Raw genomic sequence first — 19,335 nt, forward strand, 5'->3', positions numbered from 1 at the left:
GGCACCACATAACTACAGATAATCGGTATGTATGTTGAGCACAGCGAGTACGAGTTACATAATTAACTCACCTGACAAAGATACCCACGTCGGTAACGGCTTTAATGTATCCACGGAGCAACTGGTTTTTGCTTAAGTCTGATATCGACTCAATTTCTGGGTCAACTTCACACTCTTTACTGCCTCCATCAGACTCCACCTCCTCCGCCCCCGTCCTTGAGGCTCTCATTGAGAAGTCCAGTTTGTTTTCTGCTCTGCCCACCAAACAGCACCTGCAAAAAAAGGTGTTGTAGCATACTTTGATGCGCCCATTTAATACTTCATTCCTCTCCACTAATATGGCAAGTACGTAGATGGTATCTACCTACGCTGGGGGTAGGGATAGGACAGTTTTCCTCAGTTATACCCAAAACACATAATTATTACACCCCCCCTAAATTCTCCAAGTTGTAGGAATTAATGGAATTGGTAGATAGTGAACCAAAAGGGCAAATCATTCAAAATTTGAGCAAAATAAATTCCTTCAAACAGCCGACGCTCTCACCTAACAAATTCTCCCTTGCCTGCTACTGCATTAAGAGGGTCGTTTACGTAACTGTCAGAGAGGTCCGTGATGTCCACTCTACCGTTACCAACAGGTGTAGAGACCAGCAGAGCCTGTCCGGGGATCACCTGATTCACCCGACCCAATACCACGCACTTATCGCTCGGTTCAACACTTGGATCAATAACACCTGAGCGAAGAAACACCACGCATGATTAGACAGCTCTAAACCTTAAGTACTGCTCCTAACAGTATGTTTTGTTCCAGCTAGCATGTATGCTATAATTATAGAAGTGGCCTATACTATAGCTTTTTTGCTTGTTGGGCTTTAGCTACATGTATAGGCATCAATTTTTACAAAGATATAATGTAGCAGTGGTAATTGCATTGAGTTTCACCAGGCATTTATAGGAAAGAGGCCCTCCAACAATGCACCCACCACTGCTGGCCACATATATGGCCACTCTCTCCTTCACATCGACAACCTCTGGTATCATACATTTCACACTGACATTCAGTGAAAACTTAACAAGAGGTGCTTTTAGAGTGAAGATTTGCAACTAGGTTTAGTTACAACATTATACTGTGTGAAAATATGCAGCCTAATCAGGGTTCTCTATTTAAAGTTACAACAGAATCTAAAATGATTAATTTGTCTCATTACTAACTTTGACAAAAGTACATACTTTTAGGGATTATACACACAGAAAATAGTATCACATAATATACTGTACATGTAGGGTGTGGCCCACCTATCATGGAGAGATTGTGCAGGTGGCCCTTGCCCGACTCACAGCCCAACACAGTGCACCTGACAGCCTGGCCTCGACTGAAGTGACTCTTGAGAGCCATCACTTCATCGGGACACTTGGAGGTGAGTAACACAGGGACAAAGCCCTCTGTCCTCGGATTGAGAGCCACCTGGAGGCCACTGTCTTTCACCTGCACAGGGGTGCCGTGGCCATGCATGGATAACCTCGTGCACCATTGCCCACCCCTCACTCCCATACAGCGGAGTGAATGAAGGATAATGTATCAATTACAAAGGACATTACTTCTACCCCAAAATGTTGTTTCTCAAATGCAAAATAAAATATGTAATAGTTATAACATGTGCACGAGGGATTCCATGGTGTATATTGTCGAGCATTTACAGCTATAATTACATAACCATTCATTGGGGTCTATATCACAGCTAGGTTACAGAAATGATAAGAGAACAATAATTATTATGTGCATGGCTAAAAGTGGACTCACTAGCTCCGAAAATTAAATACTCCATAAACAAAATATTTGTCCTTAGGTAACAAGTTCCCATACCGTACGTAAACTTCATACAAAATATAATAGCCATGATTGATCGATTTGATTAATTCCTCGAGTATTATATACAAGTCCCTGACCATATCCACAAGGTCCGACAAAAAATCGCACAAAGTACTCCACAAAGCCCGACAACAAATTGCATTTAAAGTGTTCACTCCTTCTTGGATAGCACCAACCAAAATAGCTGCTGCATCGACCATCGCAACCATACTCAGGTCTGTCCACTGTTGGTTGATTCCTAGTTTGTCTGACAACAAATTGGTGTAGTTCTGACAGTTGTGTTGAATGCACCAAGATCAATGATACCTGTCATCGATTTGACAATAGAGCCAACATGTGTATGCTTGGATAACGAAGCCTTTTCGAAAGTATTAGTACAAACACGAACTTGATCACCATAAACTCGGATCTCAGCTGTGAACCCATCACCAGGGGATGAACGTGGAGTAAAGAATGGCGAGTAAACCCATAGATTGAAAAGGAAGGGGATTGGAAACGACCAGGCCTCCCTGTGTAAATGGTTGAAACACTCCGCGTTATGATTTCGCGCTCGCGATTATTTTTGTTTTGACCGTATTCTGGTTGTATTTCAACTGTTTCTAGCTCTCCTATCCACTAGCGATCACTCAGAGGCTGGGAGGTTACTCTAGAGAAGTAAGTTTACACCACTGACAAGCTCTAACTTGTCTAAGTCCGCTGTCTTTACTCTGTTTTTAGTTTTTGTTGAGTATAGCTTGAATTACTCCATGTCAACTTTTCTCTTTCCCTGCTGCGAAGCCTAAACAGCAAAAGTAACATTGCTTGACTTGGTTATTATGTATTTAAGTGCTACATAGAATGGTTTCATGCCATGGATACGCTTTACTGTTCATAAACGTTTGCAGTATAGTCCTTCAAACTGCTTTAGTATACTTTTAGACACACCACGGGCCTTGACCTCTCACGACTTCATTGTAAGGGCTATTCCTTCTTTTATAGCATTTATTTGTTTAGTGATAGTGGTTGCGTTGCTTAGTCGACCTTTTAGAGCTATATTCTCTTTACTTTTTAGAATATTCAACATTAAAAGTGATCAATTTCACCATTTCTATGTACAGCACATTGTATGGCAGCCAAGACAGGTAATGAGCATGCTGACTATAAAATAATCCCTTTGTAGTATTAGCCACACCCTATAACGCGAAGTGTTTCACGCAAAAATTTTTGTTTCCAATCCCCTTCCTTTTCAATCTATGGTAAACCACTCCGATGGCTTCATTTTGTAGACATCCCAGAAGGTGGTCTGTGAGTAATGCTTGTCTTGGTAACTGTCCGAAAATCGAGTCTTTCATTTCTTTACTGAACTTCACAGGAAATGCTGTGGTACAGAGCTGATGGAAGCTACCAGACATCACTGCTACTCAAGTCTAAAGTTAGTTTCACAAGTTCTCAACACGTATATACTACTACTCACAGCAAATATTTCCAACCCTTCTAGTATAATAACACACACGGAAGGTACAGTTTGACAATATACAGCAGGTATAATTATAGTATTGACAATATCAAATTGCACCAATTAGGAAATGATTAACACTCCCTCCGAAGCATAATAATACAAACTGTACATGTACTTTGACAATTTTGATAAACATAAATGCTTCATTTCTTCTTGTTTCTTGAATACACCACTGCTGCTACGCCTGCTCCAACAACAGCTGCACCGGCTGCACCCAAAACACCTACTATACCGACATCCGTCCACTCTGTACTGATCCCCAGCCTGTCAGACAACAAGTTGGTATAGTTCTGACAGTTGTTGAGCGTACCATTAAACTTTCCAAACGATTCAGCACAGTTCACAGCTAAATCTGCGATGTCCTCTATTGATCGGTCAACGGAGCCAAGATAAGCAAATTGAGATAATTGAACGCTTTTGTAAGTATAGCTACAGACAATAACTTGACCATTAACAACTCGAATCTCAGCAGTAAATCCATCACCAGGGGAAGAACGTGGAGTAAAGAATAAAGAATGGTGCTTGAACATTCCACTCGGTTTTAGTTTGTAGACATCCCACGAGGTGTTTTGAGAGTAAGGCTTGGCTCTCAAGTGTTCGATAAACTTGTCTTTCAATTCTTTACTGGCCTCCATAGCCTCTCCTTTGGCACAACACTGGCAGTTACTACAAGACATCACTGCTACTTCAGTTTGCTCAATACAATACTATGTGTTTAGTGTTATTTTCTAGAACATCACAGAATCACAAAACAGAGTAAAGGTCACACATGTGGCTTAAAATACAAAAACACAAGAATGTTCTAGAAGACCAAAGGTCACTAATAATTCATTACGTAATGGCTAAATATACTAATTACAACAAGCCAGAGTTCAGTTTCCAACACTCCCACTTAATTAGTAGGATTTGTCACAAGTTCTTCTATTCCCATTAGGGTACGCAATTTCTCGAACTGACCACGAGGAATGGGCTTGGTAAATATATCCGCAACCATCTCAGAGGTAGGGCAATAAGCGACATCGACAATGCCATCTTCCAGTGCTTTCCGTATGAAGTGAAATCGAATATCGATATGCTTTGTTCTGGAGTGCGCAATTGGATTTCGAGACAGTGCTAAGGCTCCTTGGTTATCTTCCTTGATAACAATCGGTTCTGTTGGTATCTGTAGATCTGTAAGCAACTTCTGGAGCCATGTTGCTTCTTGTGCAGCCAGACTTAGTGCCACATACTCGGCTTCTGTTGTGGACAGAGCAACCACTGCTTGCTTCTTGCTTAACCAGCTTACTGCTCCACCAGCGAGTAAAAACAGATTTCCTGTAGTTGAACGTCTGTCATCCAGATCCCCTCCCCAGTCAGCATCTGAAAATCCAGTGACTGGTTTTCCATCCTTACAGTACTTCAATGCCAGATTCATCGTTTTCTTCAGATAACGGAATATTCTCTTTACTGCAGTTTTGTGAGCTTCTGTTGGGTTAGAGTAAAATTTAGAAACTGCTCCCACTGCCTGGGCAATGTCCGGGCGAGTACGCAAACCTGCATAGAGTAGACTACCTACCATTGACTGATATTCAACATGGTCAGTAGATCCACTCACTTGATCATCTTTGACTAGCTTCACATTACAATCGGCTGGGGTAGAAACATTGTTTGCATCTGCAAGGCCAAACTTCTTGAGCATCAACTTTATGTACTGCTTCTGGTGTAGCCAAACACAGTTCGGACCAAATACAACACTCACACCTAAACAGTAATGAAGTGGACCCATGTCCTTCATTCTGAACTGCTCGGACAGGAGCCCTTTCGTTTCCAACAGGAAATCAATGACATCTGAAAAGAGAATCAGGTCATCAACGTAGACAGCTACGATTGTTGTGTGCCCATTGATTCGGGTAAACACGCATGAATCAGCGTCGCTTTGTACAAATCCAATTTGTATCATAAACTCTCTCAAAGCTCGGTTCCAACACCTAGGTGCTTGTTTTAATCCATAAAGAGACAAGATCTTCTTTCCCCGAAACTTGGTATCCATCAGGTTGTTGCATGTAAATTTCCTCATCGAGCTCGCCATTGAGGAATGCAGTAACTACATCCATTTGATGGACGATCATATCCTTTTGTACAGCAAGGGCCAAAAGTGTTCGAACTGACGAAAAATGCACAACTGGTGAGAACGTCTCTTCAAAATCGATTCCGTATCTCTGAGAATACCCTTTTGCAACCAGCCTGCTCTTAAATCGTTCAACTTTGCCTTCTCCGTCATACTTGACTTTAAATACCCATTTGCAGCCTACCACTGCTCTTCCTTCGGGGGGTTCTACCAAATCCCAAGTATCGTTGTCGACCAGAGACTGATACTCAGCGTCAGTTGCAAGTTTCCAATCTTTTGCATGAGGACTTTTGAGTGCTTCATCAAATGATACTGGCTCGGGTATTTCTTGCATAATGCAGGCACGGTGCTCAGGTACGATTGCTGTATCAGCAAATTCTGTAGTGGTCGTGTCAGCAGATTCGGAATGTCCATAGTAGTCTGGACGTTGCACAGTTCGTTCCGATCTTCGTAGTGGTTCTTCCGGGTTTCGTTCCGATCTACGTGGTAGTTCTTCCGACCGAGTTTCTTCAGGCTCATCGAACATTACGCCTTCATCTTCAGGCTCATCGAACAAGTCAGGTAGGATCATCTTTTCGGTTGAGAAATCGAAAGTCAGATTCATTAAACACAACATCTCTTCGGATGATGACCTTATCAGTGTTAATATCGATCAATCTGTATCCTTTAGGATTTTTACTATAACCAACAAAACACATTCTTCGTGCCTTCTTGTCAAGTTTTCTTCTTTGTGCATTTGACACATGACTATAGGCAGCACACCCAAACACCTTGAGATTACTGATGTCCGGCTTGTGACCATGCCACTTCTCATAAGGTGTGAGTTGCTCTTCGTTGGCAGATGTGGTAGTACGATTCCTGAGATAGGCAGCAGTTGATACTGCCTCAGCCCAAAATCTATTGGGTAGATTAGAATGAGATAGCATAGCTCTCGCTGATTCCACAAGCGTACGGTTTAGCCGTTCGGCCACACCATTCTGTTGGGGAGAATGAGGTACAGTGAGTTGGTGTTCCATTCCGTTTGATGCGAGATATGCCTTTGACAAGTACTCGCCCCCATTATCTGTTCTCAGTTTCATTATCGGCTCATCGCACTCCTTCGTCATCATTGCCTCAAATAGTTTGAACTTCTCAAACACTTCTGATTTGTACTCGATAAAATGGACAGAGACACATCTTGTATAGTTGTCAATAAATGTGAGAAAGTAGCGACTTCCACCAATCGACTCTGCCTGAAATGGTCCACACACATCACTATGAATGAGTTCTAGTTTTCTTTTCGACTGTTTATGTTTCAGAGACTTGAAGGGTTTGCGCTGCATCTTTCCCTCCACACATCCTTCGCAAAACGATAACTCGGAGGTTGTTGACAGTTTAATGCCAGATGCTAAATTTCGATCCACAAGAGTGTTGAGTTGTTGCTTGTTCAGGTGACCTAACCGTTGATGCCACAAGTCAACTTCTGGTAAGTTTTCTGTTACCACTGAAACATTTTCTTTGTCAGTTAGGACTTCGACTTCACACTTCAGTTGATACAGCTAGTGACCCCATTCCTTGAAGACTTCCTTTGGGACCTTTGATCCAACATCGTACTTGATTGAATTTCACTGTGTTCCCCGCTGCTCTTACAGAGAACAAATTGCAAGCCAGCTTCGGAACGTGTAATACATCATACATTACAGCTTTCTTACTATTGCTGACCTTAAACAACATGTTTACTCAGACGGTTCCAACTCCCACTGCTTCAACATTTCTGCCGTCACCAAGGCCAACTTTCTCGGGAGTAGAGAATGCTCGATACGTTGAAAAATACTCTCTCTTGGGAGTCATATGACTGGACGCACCGGAGTCTATCAACCACTTGTTTTCAGGTACTTCATCAGATACTGGGAATGCTCCTTCATCTTCATTGCTTGATTCAACTTCATCTTCAGTGATCTTTGCTCGGTGCTGTGACGTCCCTCTTCGTTTTGGACAGAACCGTTGAACGTGTCCAGGTTCGTCACAAGTCCAGCACCTTGGGGTCTTCCGCCTTTGATTTCCCAATAACACTGAATCGTGTGGTGCCTCAGACTTCAGTTCTTGGGCTTTGAGTTTGCGTTCGTGATGTATTAGCTACTGCTGGACAAAGTCTAGTGTCAGATCATCTACGCGTGCCTCAAGTGCAGTAACTACAATAGAGAATGATGAAGGCAGACTTCCTAGGAGGGTGACAACTTGATCTTCCTCGGAGATTGGTGCTCCAATTGAGCTGAGTTTGTCAGTCAGTTCTTTCATTTCCTTTAGGTGCATGTTGATACAGTTTCCCTCACTCATTTCCTTCCTAAAGTACTGCTTTTTAAGGAAAAGTTTGTTGGCTAACGTTTCCCTCTCGAAATGTTTTTTGAGGGAATTCCAGGCTTCCTCTGGTCTTTCACAGGAGGTTATATCAGGTACAATTGTGATGTACTAACTGACATAGCAATGACAGAGAATGCCTTCTGTGATTCACTTTGATGCTTCGTTTGTTGTTCGACTGTTGCATCTTCCGCAAGTACAGCTGATCCATCTGCATACTTCCATAGGCCTTTGGCCAGTAACAGATGTTTCACTTGAAATTTCCACGTGATCCAATTGGACCCGTCTAGTTTATCCACAGTCCACTTGTCTTCCATGACTGGACAAATCCGTTGATCCTTGATCCGACAAATCCGTTGATCTTGATCCGAGTTCTGTTTACTGTTATCTAGATCTACTGCTCAGCTTAGGCGTTGCCTGGGCCCATAACCTGTTATTTTCTAGAACATCACAGAATCACAAAACAGAACTAAGAGTAAAGGTCACACACGTGGCTTAAAATACAAAAACACAAGAATATTCTAGAAGACCAAAGGTCACTAATAATTCATTACGTAATGGCTAAATATACTAATTACAACAAGTCAGAGTTCAGTTTCCAACATTTAGAGTACTAAATCTACTATGAACACTACCGCACAGAAGTAGACAACACCAGCAAGTCAGGGTTTGTATGTGTTTCTATATATAATAATGCATGTGTTGGATGTTCACTTTGTATCCCAGTCAGGTGACTTTTGATTTTTGCTGACAGGACATTATTTTGCTGGTGTTGTCTACTTCTGTGCTGTCAGTCTGCCCTAAGACCCCCAACATTCCAGTATTTCTAAGACAAGACAGGAAGCATTACGTAATGTAAACCTCAAATATTTTAATGATATTCATAATGATGATGTAATAAATTGTCATAAAACTACAACAAGACTCAGTCATGTGTAGCCAACTGCAGCATGAATGAAAACAACAACAACACAAGGTATGTATGAGAATAATGATGTACTGTATAAGCTAGATCAGAGGAGGTTGGACGCGCGTCATACTTTGTAATAATAAATCATGTGATAAATGATGAATATAATTATAAAGGGATCCTAGCAGATCCTTTTTTAGTCATGTCAGCACTTTCTTTCTGCCAAGTCAGCAGTAATTTTGTTTGCGTGTAGAATATAGATTGCGGGCGTGTGGGAAGATGGAGGGCAATGGAAAAAGACCAAGGCATGTTTCCAGTCCTACTTTGCTAACACCTACAAGGCCTCAAAAATTCCTCTTCAAACATTAGCCTCTCAGGCTCAGCAGTGTTCAGACAGAGCAAAAGCTTGCTATTGACCAAGGTGCAAATCAACCAGCAGCTGTGGCCACAAGTGTTGACAGGGGAATCCAGATAGCTACAGCCAAAATAAAATTATTATGAAGAAGAATTGCCGAGCTTCAACCACACTGAAAACCTGTGGAAAACTCTCAATGCACCCATTGTAAAAGCTAAGGAACCCCTCCGAGCTCCAAGACGGGAACAACTCGCACTAAGCAATGGTTGTCGAATAGCAACTCTTCCTGTTAGAAATATATAGTCTAAGTGTTAGAGCCACCTTTCACAATATCGCCATCAACCTACCACCCTTACCTAATCAATGTACACGTCTCAAATATCAAATGAACATTCATATGGACAGCAACAATAATAAAACACAATACTACATACAATTAATATATATAGTGATTAATGTCTTTTACATCTTTTTGCCTTGAAATGTGTGTACAATGTCACCCCATCTTCCTCTTTTTATAATCTTTATTCCACAATACCAACCAGGAGATCGCCAGTGCAATAAAAATGTTGTCCAATCTAGTTTATGTCTTCGTGCATCGCTCAGTGGACACTCTCCAACACTTCTCTAACGACGTATCCTATATGATTCCATTTTGAGTCAAGAAAAACTTGAACTGCTATGGCACGTAAGTCGTACCGATTCGATGCCTCGTGTGGCACTCTTACTTCAATGGGTATGCCTTTGCTGTGTAATCTATTCACTTCAGCCAGATGCGTTGGTACTGCTCCTCTTTTGCAGATCCAATACTGTCCTAAACACAACGCCTTCTTGGTCATTGACATCATCAATACCTTGGTGATCGACATCATCAGCAGCAGCTGTACTATTTGTTGTAGACATTGATGGTGGTATATCTGGTGGTAGAAGATTCCAATTCCAAACAACAAACACTTTGTTGTCGAAAGTGTTGAAATTATCCAGCTCTAGTTCTACATTTGACCTCATAAATTCATCCATAGGAATATTCTTACAGCCAGTTCACACTGATATCATAGTGTTCACCTTCACTAGCTCAGAAGTTTCTCGAATAAATCCCATAGCTAGTCATGCTGTCGTCCTTTGCGTACTTAACGTGTACATACGCAAGCAATCAGCAATTAAAGTTGTGTCACATGATATTATGACTCTGAATGACGCGCGTCCAACCTCCTCTGAAGCTAGATCAAGCTGTCCAGATCTGTGTAATCTATGTTTGCCAGGCTGATAATAACATTTTTGTGGTCATGTACCTCAATTAACACTGTAGTGAAGCACAGTTCACGGTGATTTTTTCTGGATTTCCAAAGCTCATAACACAGACCATTTACTGAGCTAGAACTTGTTACTTGGATATGTATCAGTTCAATATGGAATGTGTTGACTCTGCAAGTTTGGAATAGATTGAGATAGTGTAAACAGCTTGCGCAAACTGTCGAAGTTGGCCCATTCTGAATAGTCTCTGTGGTTGGTGGTACTCATGGCTCCATATCTCCAGATGTGAAAGGAATCAGTGATTGCTCAAAGTATCAAATAGTACATCTGATTAATGTGCATGCTTTGGCAGCAAACTAGAAGGCTTAAAGTCATTCATGATGTGTTCTATGCTCTTGTCAAGTTGTGTATTAATGTCGAACTTTGTGTAGCTGGTCTGCCAACACCGTTCATTTGTATGGCAATTACCTTGAATATGTTGTTATTTAGATCCTTGTTAATCGTTCAACCAATTTTTAGCTTGCTACGTTGATGGTGAACAGCTTGCTCAAACTCTCGAACTTCCCGTAATCATTTTACACAACTTTATGCTATTTGGACCCATTTTCTCAATTCAAAGTGTTATCCATATGTTAAACTGTATTCTTGTTACATATTTCAACTTAGCTAGCTCTAAAAACCTTTATTTATAACAAAAATAAAGAAAAACTGTTCTCATTAATATATTCATGAGGCAACTTGTAGCACTTCCTGTCTTACAACATTTGGGGTCTTAGGGCAGACTGTGTAGTGTTCATAGTAGATTTAGTACTCTAAACACATAGTATTGTATTGAGAACTCACAAGCAAACTGAAGTAGCAGTGATGTCCTCATAGGCCACAAACTCCCATGCATATTTAAACTTCAGGCTGTAATTTGAGCATTGCAAACACCAAGTGTTCTTGTTACTTCCTGCTCGAACACAGCAACCATCCTACATGTATACATGTAGTGGCTCCACGACCCACTGCACCGGTCACTACTGCAACCTTGCTATAGCCACATCCGTCCACTCTTGTTGATCCCTAGCTCTTTCAACAACACATTGGGTTGAAGTGCTGGCAGTTGTTTAGCATACAGTTACTGAGTATGATAGTTGCCAAACGATTCAGTACTGTCCACTGCTACGTACTCTATGATTTTCGCTATGGTTCTGCTAACGGGCTTATAATTAATTATTTCACAAGGATCGCTGTATCCAAAAATAGCTTTGTCACCATCAACTCGTATCTCATCATCATCATCATCATCATCATCAAGAGAGTAGTGGTTCCTATATATAGACATTCTACGAGGTAGTCTGGAAGTAAGGCACACCAGGAACCGGAGATTCGAGAAAACATCACTGCTATAGTTATTAGTCACTTCAAAAGATATAATACAAAACTAAATTATATACATTATGTTCTTTTTCAATCAATGTTTCACTTCAGTATGTAATAGTTATACCATGGAGGTATACCCGAGGGCAGTTCTACGTACATACAACTGCACTACACACTAAGATACATGTACACGTATATTGTACTGTGACAAACCACGAGTAGTGCCGTGGTCAACACTCTTTGATATCTGCTGTGCACGCATTGTGTGCTTTATATATATACATGTAGCAATAGTCCATAATAAAAGAGAAAGTCGGAGTATCGAACGAAGCCTTGCCGTGATCTGCTTTAGGTGACCACATTAATGCACATGGATGTACAGTACATCACTGGAAGGTGTATGTACACCTTGATATTCCATGGCATCATGGTATAAGTACAGTATACTACACGAATATGTTTACTGTATTTTTTCGGATAAACTATACCCAGTAGCATTCTATATTTTCGTACAGCTCAGAATGGAGACCATGTAGCCAGAGATCTCAATCATATACATGTACGTATGTCATGCCATGGTCACCTGTGTGATAACTGCAGCAACCTCTTCCCCTACAGAGTAGCTCTTCTTCAGTAAACTGTCACCATCCACTTCCACAGCAGGGTCCATCAAACTGCACACACACACAACTGGGCTTAACATGGCACCCTCCAGTCAACAGTACATAGCAAACACACACCTGGCACAAATTGACCAATATAACCAAGTATGCCTGGGACTTCTACATGGAAAATGCTAACTTTTAGCTGGTTGGAGCTTACTAGCTCTACAGCATATAGATAGAAGCGCTTTTTAACAAGGAATCCAATGGTATATGATTTCAGTAAAGTATGACAACTTTATGAAGGTCAAACTCAACACAAATAGCACTAACTACATGTACCTGGGTTTAGTTGTCAGCTCCAGCACTTCTAAAGTTGCACCCTTTCTAGTGACCAACCTGGAAAGAAGCAACAGGTGGTATTACGGTACACCATCTCCACAGAGTACAGGGCTGCATCCAGGATTTTGGATCAGGGGGGCGAATTGGGTAAATTAAAAATGTAGGAGGGGCGAAGTCATCAGAATTCAGTACCGTATAGCGGGTAAGTTTTGTGGGGTAAAAAATTCGTTCAACTCGAGAAACGGTAGTTTTCGTGAGTAAAAATTTCGTTTAGTCTCGTGGCTACACGGCATTCCTACGTTCAGATAAGCCACGCCTACGATAAAATTTCGTGGAGGTCAGCCTGCCCACGAAAATAACGAATATTTTACCCCGCGAAAATTACCCGCCATACGGTATAGCAGTACAAATGAATCGGCCAGATCCTAGGGGGGCGAATTACCCCCCTCGCCCCGCCCCCCTCAATGCAGCCCTGGAGTAGCAGTAAGCAACGTTCCATTGCAAAGTGATACACAACTAAACACAGCTAGTGTCAATCCTCCCAGAATAAATTTATTCTACACTTAAAGTTAAAAAGCAACCTACCCTTCAATCTGACGTGCCTTGATTTTGATCACTCTGGCTTGTAGCTGGTCCCCAACCTTTATCCCCCTCAGCACGGACATGCCCTTTTTTCTTGGTGATGTCACAATGACATCATCACAATCCTTCTCCACGTTCTCACAGAGTGTGACGTGTATTCTGCCCTTCATGAGGTGGTAGCGCACATCCACTTGGGTCGCCTTCATGGAGTGCACTCTGGGAGGAGGGCAATACACAGTTGAACTATCATAATTATAGCAACCTTTTCATTGTTTATAATCTTCTCCAAATTCTTGTTACTTACAAAGGAGTAACATGCACTGCCAAATAATAGACTGCTCATCTGCACAGTATAATCACACACGTGTTGGTAAACTAAAACGCAAAAAACAACAACAACTAAACATAATACTAACGTGAGTCGTCACTACTAACGTCAATATCGTGCACACATGCATGTACATCAATTCATATTGCCTGTACATTGCACGGGGTCATGATTATTGTCTAGTACAATAACAAGAGAGTTATGCCGTGGCTTACTTGACATTGATGATGTCACCGGCCTTGATGTTGTACACCGACTCTCCTCCTCCTCCACTGACCGCCATCGAGGGCTCCTTCATGAGCAGGACTGGCAGAGAACCACCACTACCTTCAGCTCTGTAAGAGAATGTAGCGATACAGGGTGAGAGATCACAACAGTTAAGTATGGAATTCAACAGTCAGCTACATGTATTCGAATTCAGTCAGACCACATTCAAATTCTACTAGCACTGAAGCATGTGTGGTATCGTTTTCAATACGACAACACTGTGCACTACACATATTACATATGTAAGGTGATGCAGCGATATTCTACAGTCTTTGCTAGGATTTCTGTACACATTCGGTAACACACCTTGAGAGGGTAGTTGTGGAGACCTTCTGCCCAATCTTGATATCCTTGAAATAGGTGGGCAAGACTCCAATCTGACCCTATGAACAGTACAACAAGTCTCTTGACATAGGTACGCATACAAATAGAGTTTTAAGCATTAAACAAGTTTCTATATTGTACTACCTAAGCTACTATACTACTGTTCATCTTTTACCATGATCGAGGATGAGTAACTACATATTTTATCCCATGTGGATGAATGACTATATAATTTAAGTGCCCCTTGTATAATTTGTAAATGTTCCAACGATCACACAAAACTACAGTCCTGAAATTCCACCCACACTCACTGAGTCCATGACTCCATACGCTAGTGCACGACCAGCTGCCTTGTCATATGAGAGGATAAAGTGAGATGTGGTCTTGTACTCGACAGTAGCTTCCTTTGGCTCGACTATCTCACTTGCAATACTCTTCCTCTTACTGGATACGGGGCAGGGGCAACATGAATACAGTTCAAATAGCTGGTGTAGTTACAATGGACGAGGCTAGCTGTTTACAAGCTGCACATGTTAGTTGCAGTACTTAGCTCAATACATGTACCCCCAGCTGTGCTCTCTTGTGACACATACAGTACAGTATGTATGTACAAATAACAAAGGAGGGATGAGGCTAACAATGGGGTTTAGAGCGGAATGGCTAGTCACAATTGCAACTACATATACACATGTAACGAGTAACAAATGAAGTATTGGAGTGACTTTTATTAGTGAAACCTGCAGAAAGCATACTGAGTAGGTTACTTTTCACTCACCTCTTACTGGCTGACCTCAGCACTCGGCCGTGGGTGGGTAGTAGTAACCCCTGGTTTAGAGAGACCACTAGACAGCATTCAACCAGGTCTATGTCCAACACAGTGCCTGTGACCACAGCTCTTGTATCCACGGTGATACCTGCAGGGACACTTCAATGAACACATGCATGCACACCATGAGTTGGTACAGCACAGCTAGTCTGAATAGCTAGCACTAAGAGGGTGGTCTTTGTTGCAAAACGTTTTGAGGGTCAGCTGCACACACGACATTGTAACTATACAGTCACATACCATTTGCTGTTTGGGCACTTGCTCTACCAGTAACACCATTCCCAACATCAATTGTCACATGATCTCCCACTGAGGTCACATGACCTGTCACAGTGCTACCAGGAACAAAAGCTTTTGCAAGAGCCGAGAGAGAACTTCCCATACTTCCTGCAGACTTGACCAACTCCATGACGATTACATCTCTTTCTTCGACAAATTCTCTAAGCAAAGCTAAAAGTTTGTCAGCGAGTTCTTCTTCTTCAAGTGTGTTTGAAGACTTTAAGTCAGAAGGTCGGAGGGACAAGAGAAGCTTTCCATTCACATCGTCAACCTGCATCACTTTGCTCCAAACTGTTTGCATCTCCTGGTAGAGGCCAGCGGGGCCGGACACAAACTCGTTAGTGAGGTACTTGGTAGGGGCTAACCCAGACAGCTGGTGGGGGAATTCAATGAAGCACCCGTACGGCATCAGCTTCTTCACTACCCCTGGCTGTATCGTTCCAACCTGGATAGAGGGAGAATAGTTATTGCATGTATATGGTACATTAGTATAAACACCAATAGTGTAGAGGGGCACTGACAGTTGAGAACTTCCAATAGAAAATACAGAGTCCTTGCTGGTCAAATCTTTACTGTACAGCTGGTTTTGAGTGCGAAGCTAATCTACAAGAATCTAACAAAATGCATACGCATGCTTTTTCCTTTGCGAGTATTTTGTTTGCCACCTATACGGAAACCTTGCAATCTAAAAAAAATGTCCGCATTCGAAACTCGGTATACAGAAAAATTATGCAGCTCAGTCCAAATACGTAACATTGCAGAAAGCTAATCATAAGAATGGCCGGGGAAGCACCCAAAAGATAGAAACAATTACTTCAGAACCGGAAAGTCGATAAAATTAGCACTACGTTCGATAGTGACCTACATGTACATGTACATGTATACTGGAAGTATAATTGCACAATCAATTATACACATGAGTACCTTGAAGGCAGTGAGCTCCTTGATGAAGCCAGTGTCTTGTGAGTGCCTAGCCAGAGTTCTCTTGAGAGTGACTTGAGCAGGTTTGTAGGTGGCTCTCTCACTCAGCACTAGAAGACCTTCCAGTATGTATGGCTTGCCTAGAGGAGGAATTCACAAGAGGGTTCCATTATAAAGAGGCAAACATAATGAATGCTGCTGACTATATACTACATAAGTATGATGTCTAATAATATTAGAGGCAACCTTATATATAGGAACATTTTTAGGGAGATATTCTACACTGTAAAATCATGTAACACGTACAATTAATTATGTAGAGCTGTACACACACGCCACTGCAGTCAATGGGTATATATTTAAAAGCAAATGAAGAACTGTGTATATAATTATATATAATTATATATAATTATAATTATATATAATTATTATTATATATTATTATAATTATGCATGTAGAAAAGGTCTGCAATACAATATCGATCTACGCAAGCAACTATAACTTACCTTTCTTGACGCATTTCTCCAAGTGCGCCTGATGTATGCTCAAGAGGTGTGCACAATGATGGGTGTGGTCAGACAGATGGAGGGTGGACAGGAACAACACTTCGCCGGTAACACAACACTTTAGATTAATTCCATTGGACGCAATGCCAGTCACCTCAGCATTCACGAAACCCTCCACCTTCACACTAGCACCCCCGGCAACGCTGACAGCTGCCAAATTGTCCACTCGTAGAGACAGCAGCAGCCTCTGTTTGTCTGCATCACACTCTAACACACGACACTCGACCGGCTGGCCAGGCCATAAAATAGAGGAGATATCTGGCACAGATTTGTCTAGTCCAAGCTCCGACTTCAACACAATTCCCCTTACTCCGTTAAAGAAACCCACAATACAACCGAAATCACGCACCGACGAGATCACCCCCTGTCTCACCTCTCCAGGCATGGCCTGTGTGTAGCATGTTAGCGGCTCACAGCTGTCGCGAATTAGACTCTTCTTACATGTCAGTAACAGACGATTCTGCATTGGGTCCACAGACAATACACGAGCTTTGACCTTTGACCCTTCCTTGTACTTCTTACGAGGCTGTTTCATAATTGCCCGGGTGTCAGAGAGGTGTGTCCGCGTACACAAGCCACGAATCATGTCAGTTAGACCGACAATCATTCCAAACTCTCCGAATCGTTCCACTTTCCCTTCCACGGCCTCACCCACAGAGAGGTCAGAGTACCGCATGTAAGGCTTCTCAATGACCGACGGCTGGAGGCTGACGATGGGGCACCCGTCAAGCAGGTTAAACTGGACGAGACGGCAAGTGTGTATGGTGCCAGTGCGATGGGTCGATTTGGTGAGCTCTTGTGCCGTTTTGTCCTTCTCGTCAACAAGCATCCAGGAAGGGGCGTACCCAATTATGTCACTGCCGAGTTCTAAATATAGTCCTTTCGAGCGATCAATGTGAACGACTTTGGCAGCTGTAGGGGAGAGTGTACACCGTGTGAATCGTCATGTGAGGTCAGAGGTCACAGAAACTACATAGCATTGTAGCAAAGAGTATGGTGAGCCTTCTGCGATCATGTTAGTAACGAACAGTACTGAGTGGCCTCAATAAGTGAGGTGGTCACTATATATGAATGTAGATACATGCACACACATAATGAATCGCGATCAATACACCTGTACACAGATGTATAATGTTATATGTGCTTACCTCCAAATTTGTCTCCCACTTCTAGACCTTTAAATGCAAATGAGCTGCCAGATACAATCTGCTTTTGTAATGTGAGTCCAGCTGTCTTGGTTGCCATATCAACCCAGAGAATCCTCGCTTTGAACTTCTTCTTGAGGTGGTATTTGTCAGTGGTGAGTTCACCCGGGTTCTGGAGATGGCGTGTGCTCACAGTTCCCTCAAGACCTCCCAGGAATGACATCATCAAACCATTGAGCCCAACCTGAGAAACGTACAAGATATCAATTACTTATAGCTAGAATCTCTTACTGATGTATTGCCTGTACTACTCTTTCAAAATGTCTCCTACCAATCAAAAATTAGCTCAAGTTAACTGTCAATGACAAACTATAAACAAACTATATATAACGGCTGAGAACTTGCATGACTTCATATTTCTTATGGTATATATATATATATATATATATATATGACTCATTCATTTTTATGCAGATATACATGTACGTGTAACTATTTGGGTGTTCACCTCTTTGACAGCAGAATTGACCAGGACTCCAGGCAACAGAGCATTGACTCCAATCAGTGTATCCCCTGACAACAAAGACCCGTTCACTTGTGTGGGGTTAACACTAACTGGAACGGCCCTAGCGTCGGCTCCTTGCAATACAAGACACCCCACCACCTGCCCCAAACTGAGGGACTTTCCCTTCCCTTTGACAACCTCCATAGCGTTCTTCTTGAGCAGGAAACCTGTCTTGCCCTCAACACTGAAGTCTATGATGTAGCCATGATCTTCAATGCTCTTCACCGAACCAGGGAGAATCTGTCATGCGACGTATGAGGAAAACTACACATTAATATAGTTCACTTATGGCTAAGAGTAAATTTACAGGGGAAATGAGAGCTAGGTTAAAAGTAGTGGAGGGGTACATGTATAGTCTCAATAGCCAAGAATAATTTTTAGGGGATGCCTGAATAAGAGGGATTCTGTACAAATTTTAGTACCAGAAATTTGTCCCTGTACAAAATACCCTCCAAATAAAGGACATACATAGGGCAAAATAATTATGATTGAGTGTGCACTCCCCTAAAAGATTCACAATTGGAGGCTTCATTAACATATCAGCTGCACACTTACTATTCCTGGTTTAATATCTCCCTGAGTGAGGGGAGCATTGACTAGCCGAGGGTTGAGTGAGAGAGAGACCCTCCCTCCGTCCACGGTCAGAACATAACACGTCAGCAGCTGCCCCCGAGCAAACAGGGCAGACAAAGAGGGAGGTGTGCCGGGAGCACCCTCACTCTAGAGGGGTGATAGGAAAAGCATTAATTGGCAAAAATGACCGAGCAACCCATTTATCCACAAATTTAGAGTGCACACAGTAGCAATCACAACACTGAAGTACTGAAGTACTAGCATATTATAGGCAGTGCAAAACTGGGACACACCCCTAAACTCACATCTACAGACATA

The 19,335-nt window shown here is 42.1% G+C and overlaps 1 protein-coding gene across 1 annotated transcript in view; it reads right to left on the reverse strand.

Annotated features, from left to right (window-relative positions):
* The window catches only part of LOC135331397 (protein RRP5 homolog), a 31,523-nt gene that overhangs the window by 6,368 nt on the left and 5,820 nt on the right, over nucleotides 1-19,335 (reverse strand). Inside the window, exons 5-20 of the mRNA XM_064526536.1 lie at nucleotides 19,000-19,164; nucleotides 18,388-18,684; nucleotides 17,883-18,123; nucleotides 16,675-17,646; nucleotides 16,171-16,307; nucleotides 15,208-15,691; nucleotides 14,917-15,055; nucleotides 14,453-14,585; nucleotides 14,124-14,200; nucleotides 13,766-13,885; nucleotides 13,226-13,438; nucleotides 12,641-12,697; nucleotides 12,280-12,370; nucleotides 1,297-1,486; nucleotides 545-734; nucleotides 72-272 (exon numbers count right to left, since the gene is read on the reverse strand). Of these exons, the coding sequence (XP_064382606.1) occupies nucleotides 72-272; nucleotides 545-734; nucleotides 1,297-1,486; nucleotides 12,280-12,370; nucleotides 12,641-12,697; nucleotides 13,226-13,438; nucleotides 13,766-13,885; nucleotides 14,124-14,200; nucleotides 14,453-14,585; nucleotides 14,917-15,055; nucleotides 15,208-15,691; nucleotides 16,171-16,307; nucleotides 16,675-17,646; nucleotides 17,883-18,123; nucleotides 18,388-18,684; nucleotides 19,000-19,164 (3,707 nt within the window). The remainder of the gene's footprint in view (nucleotides 1-71; nucleotides 273-544; nucleotides 735-1,296; nucleotides 1,487-12,279; nucleotides 12,371-12,640; nucleotides 12,698-13,225; nucleotides 13,439-13,765; nucleotides 13,886-14,123; nucleotides 14,201-14,452; nucleotides 14,586-14,916; nucleotides 15,056-15,207; nucleotides 15,692-16,170; nucleotides 16,308-16,674; nucleotides 17,647-17,882; nucleotides 18,124-18,387; nucleotides 18,685-18,999; nucleotides 19,165-19,335) is intronic.

The sequence above is a fragment of the Halichondria panicea genome, chromosome 2 (genome assembly GCF_963675165.1).
Source record: "Halichondria panicea chromosome 2, odHalPani1.1, whole genome shotgun sequence".
Classification (NCBI taxonomy): domain Eukaryota; kingdom Metazoa; phylum Porifera; class Demospongiae; order Suberitida; family Halichondriidae; genus Halichondria; species Halichondria panicea.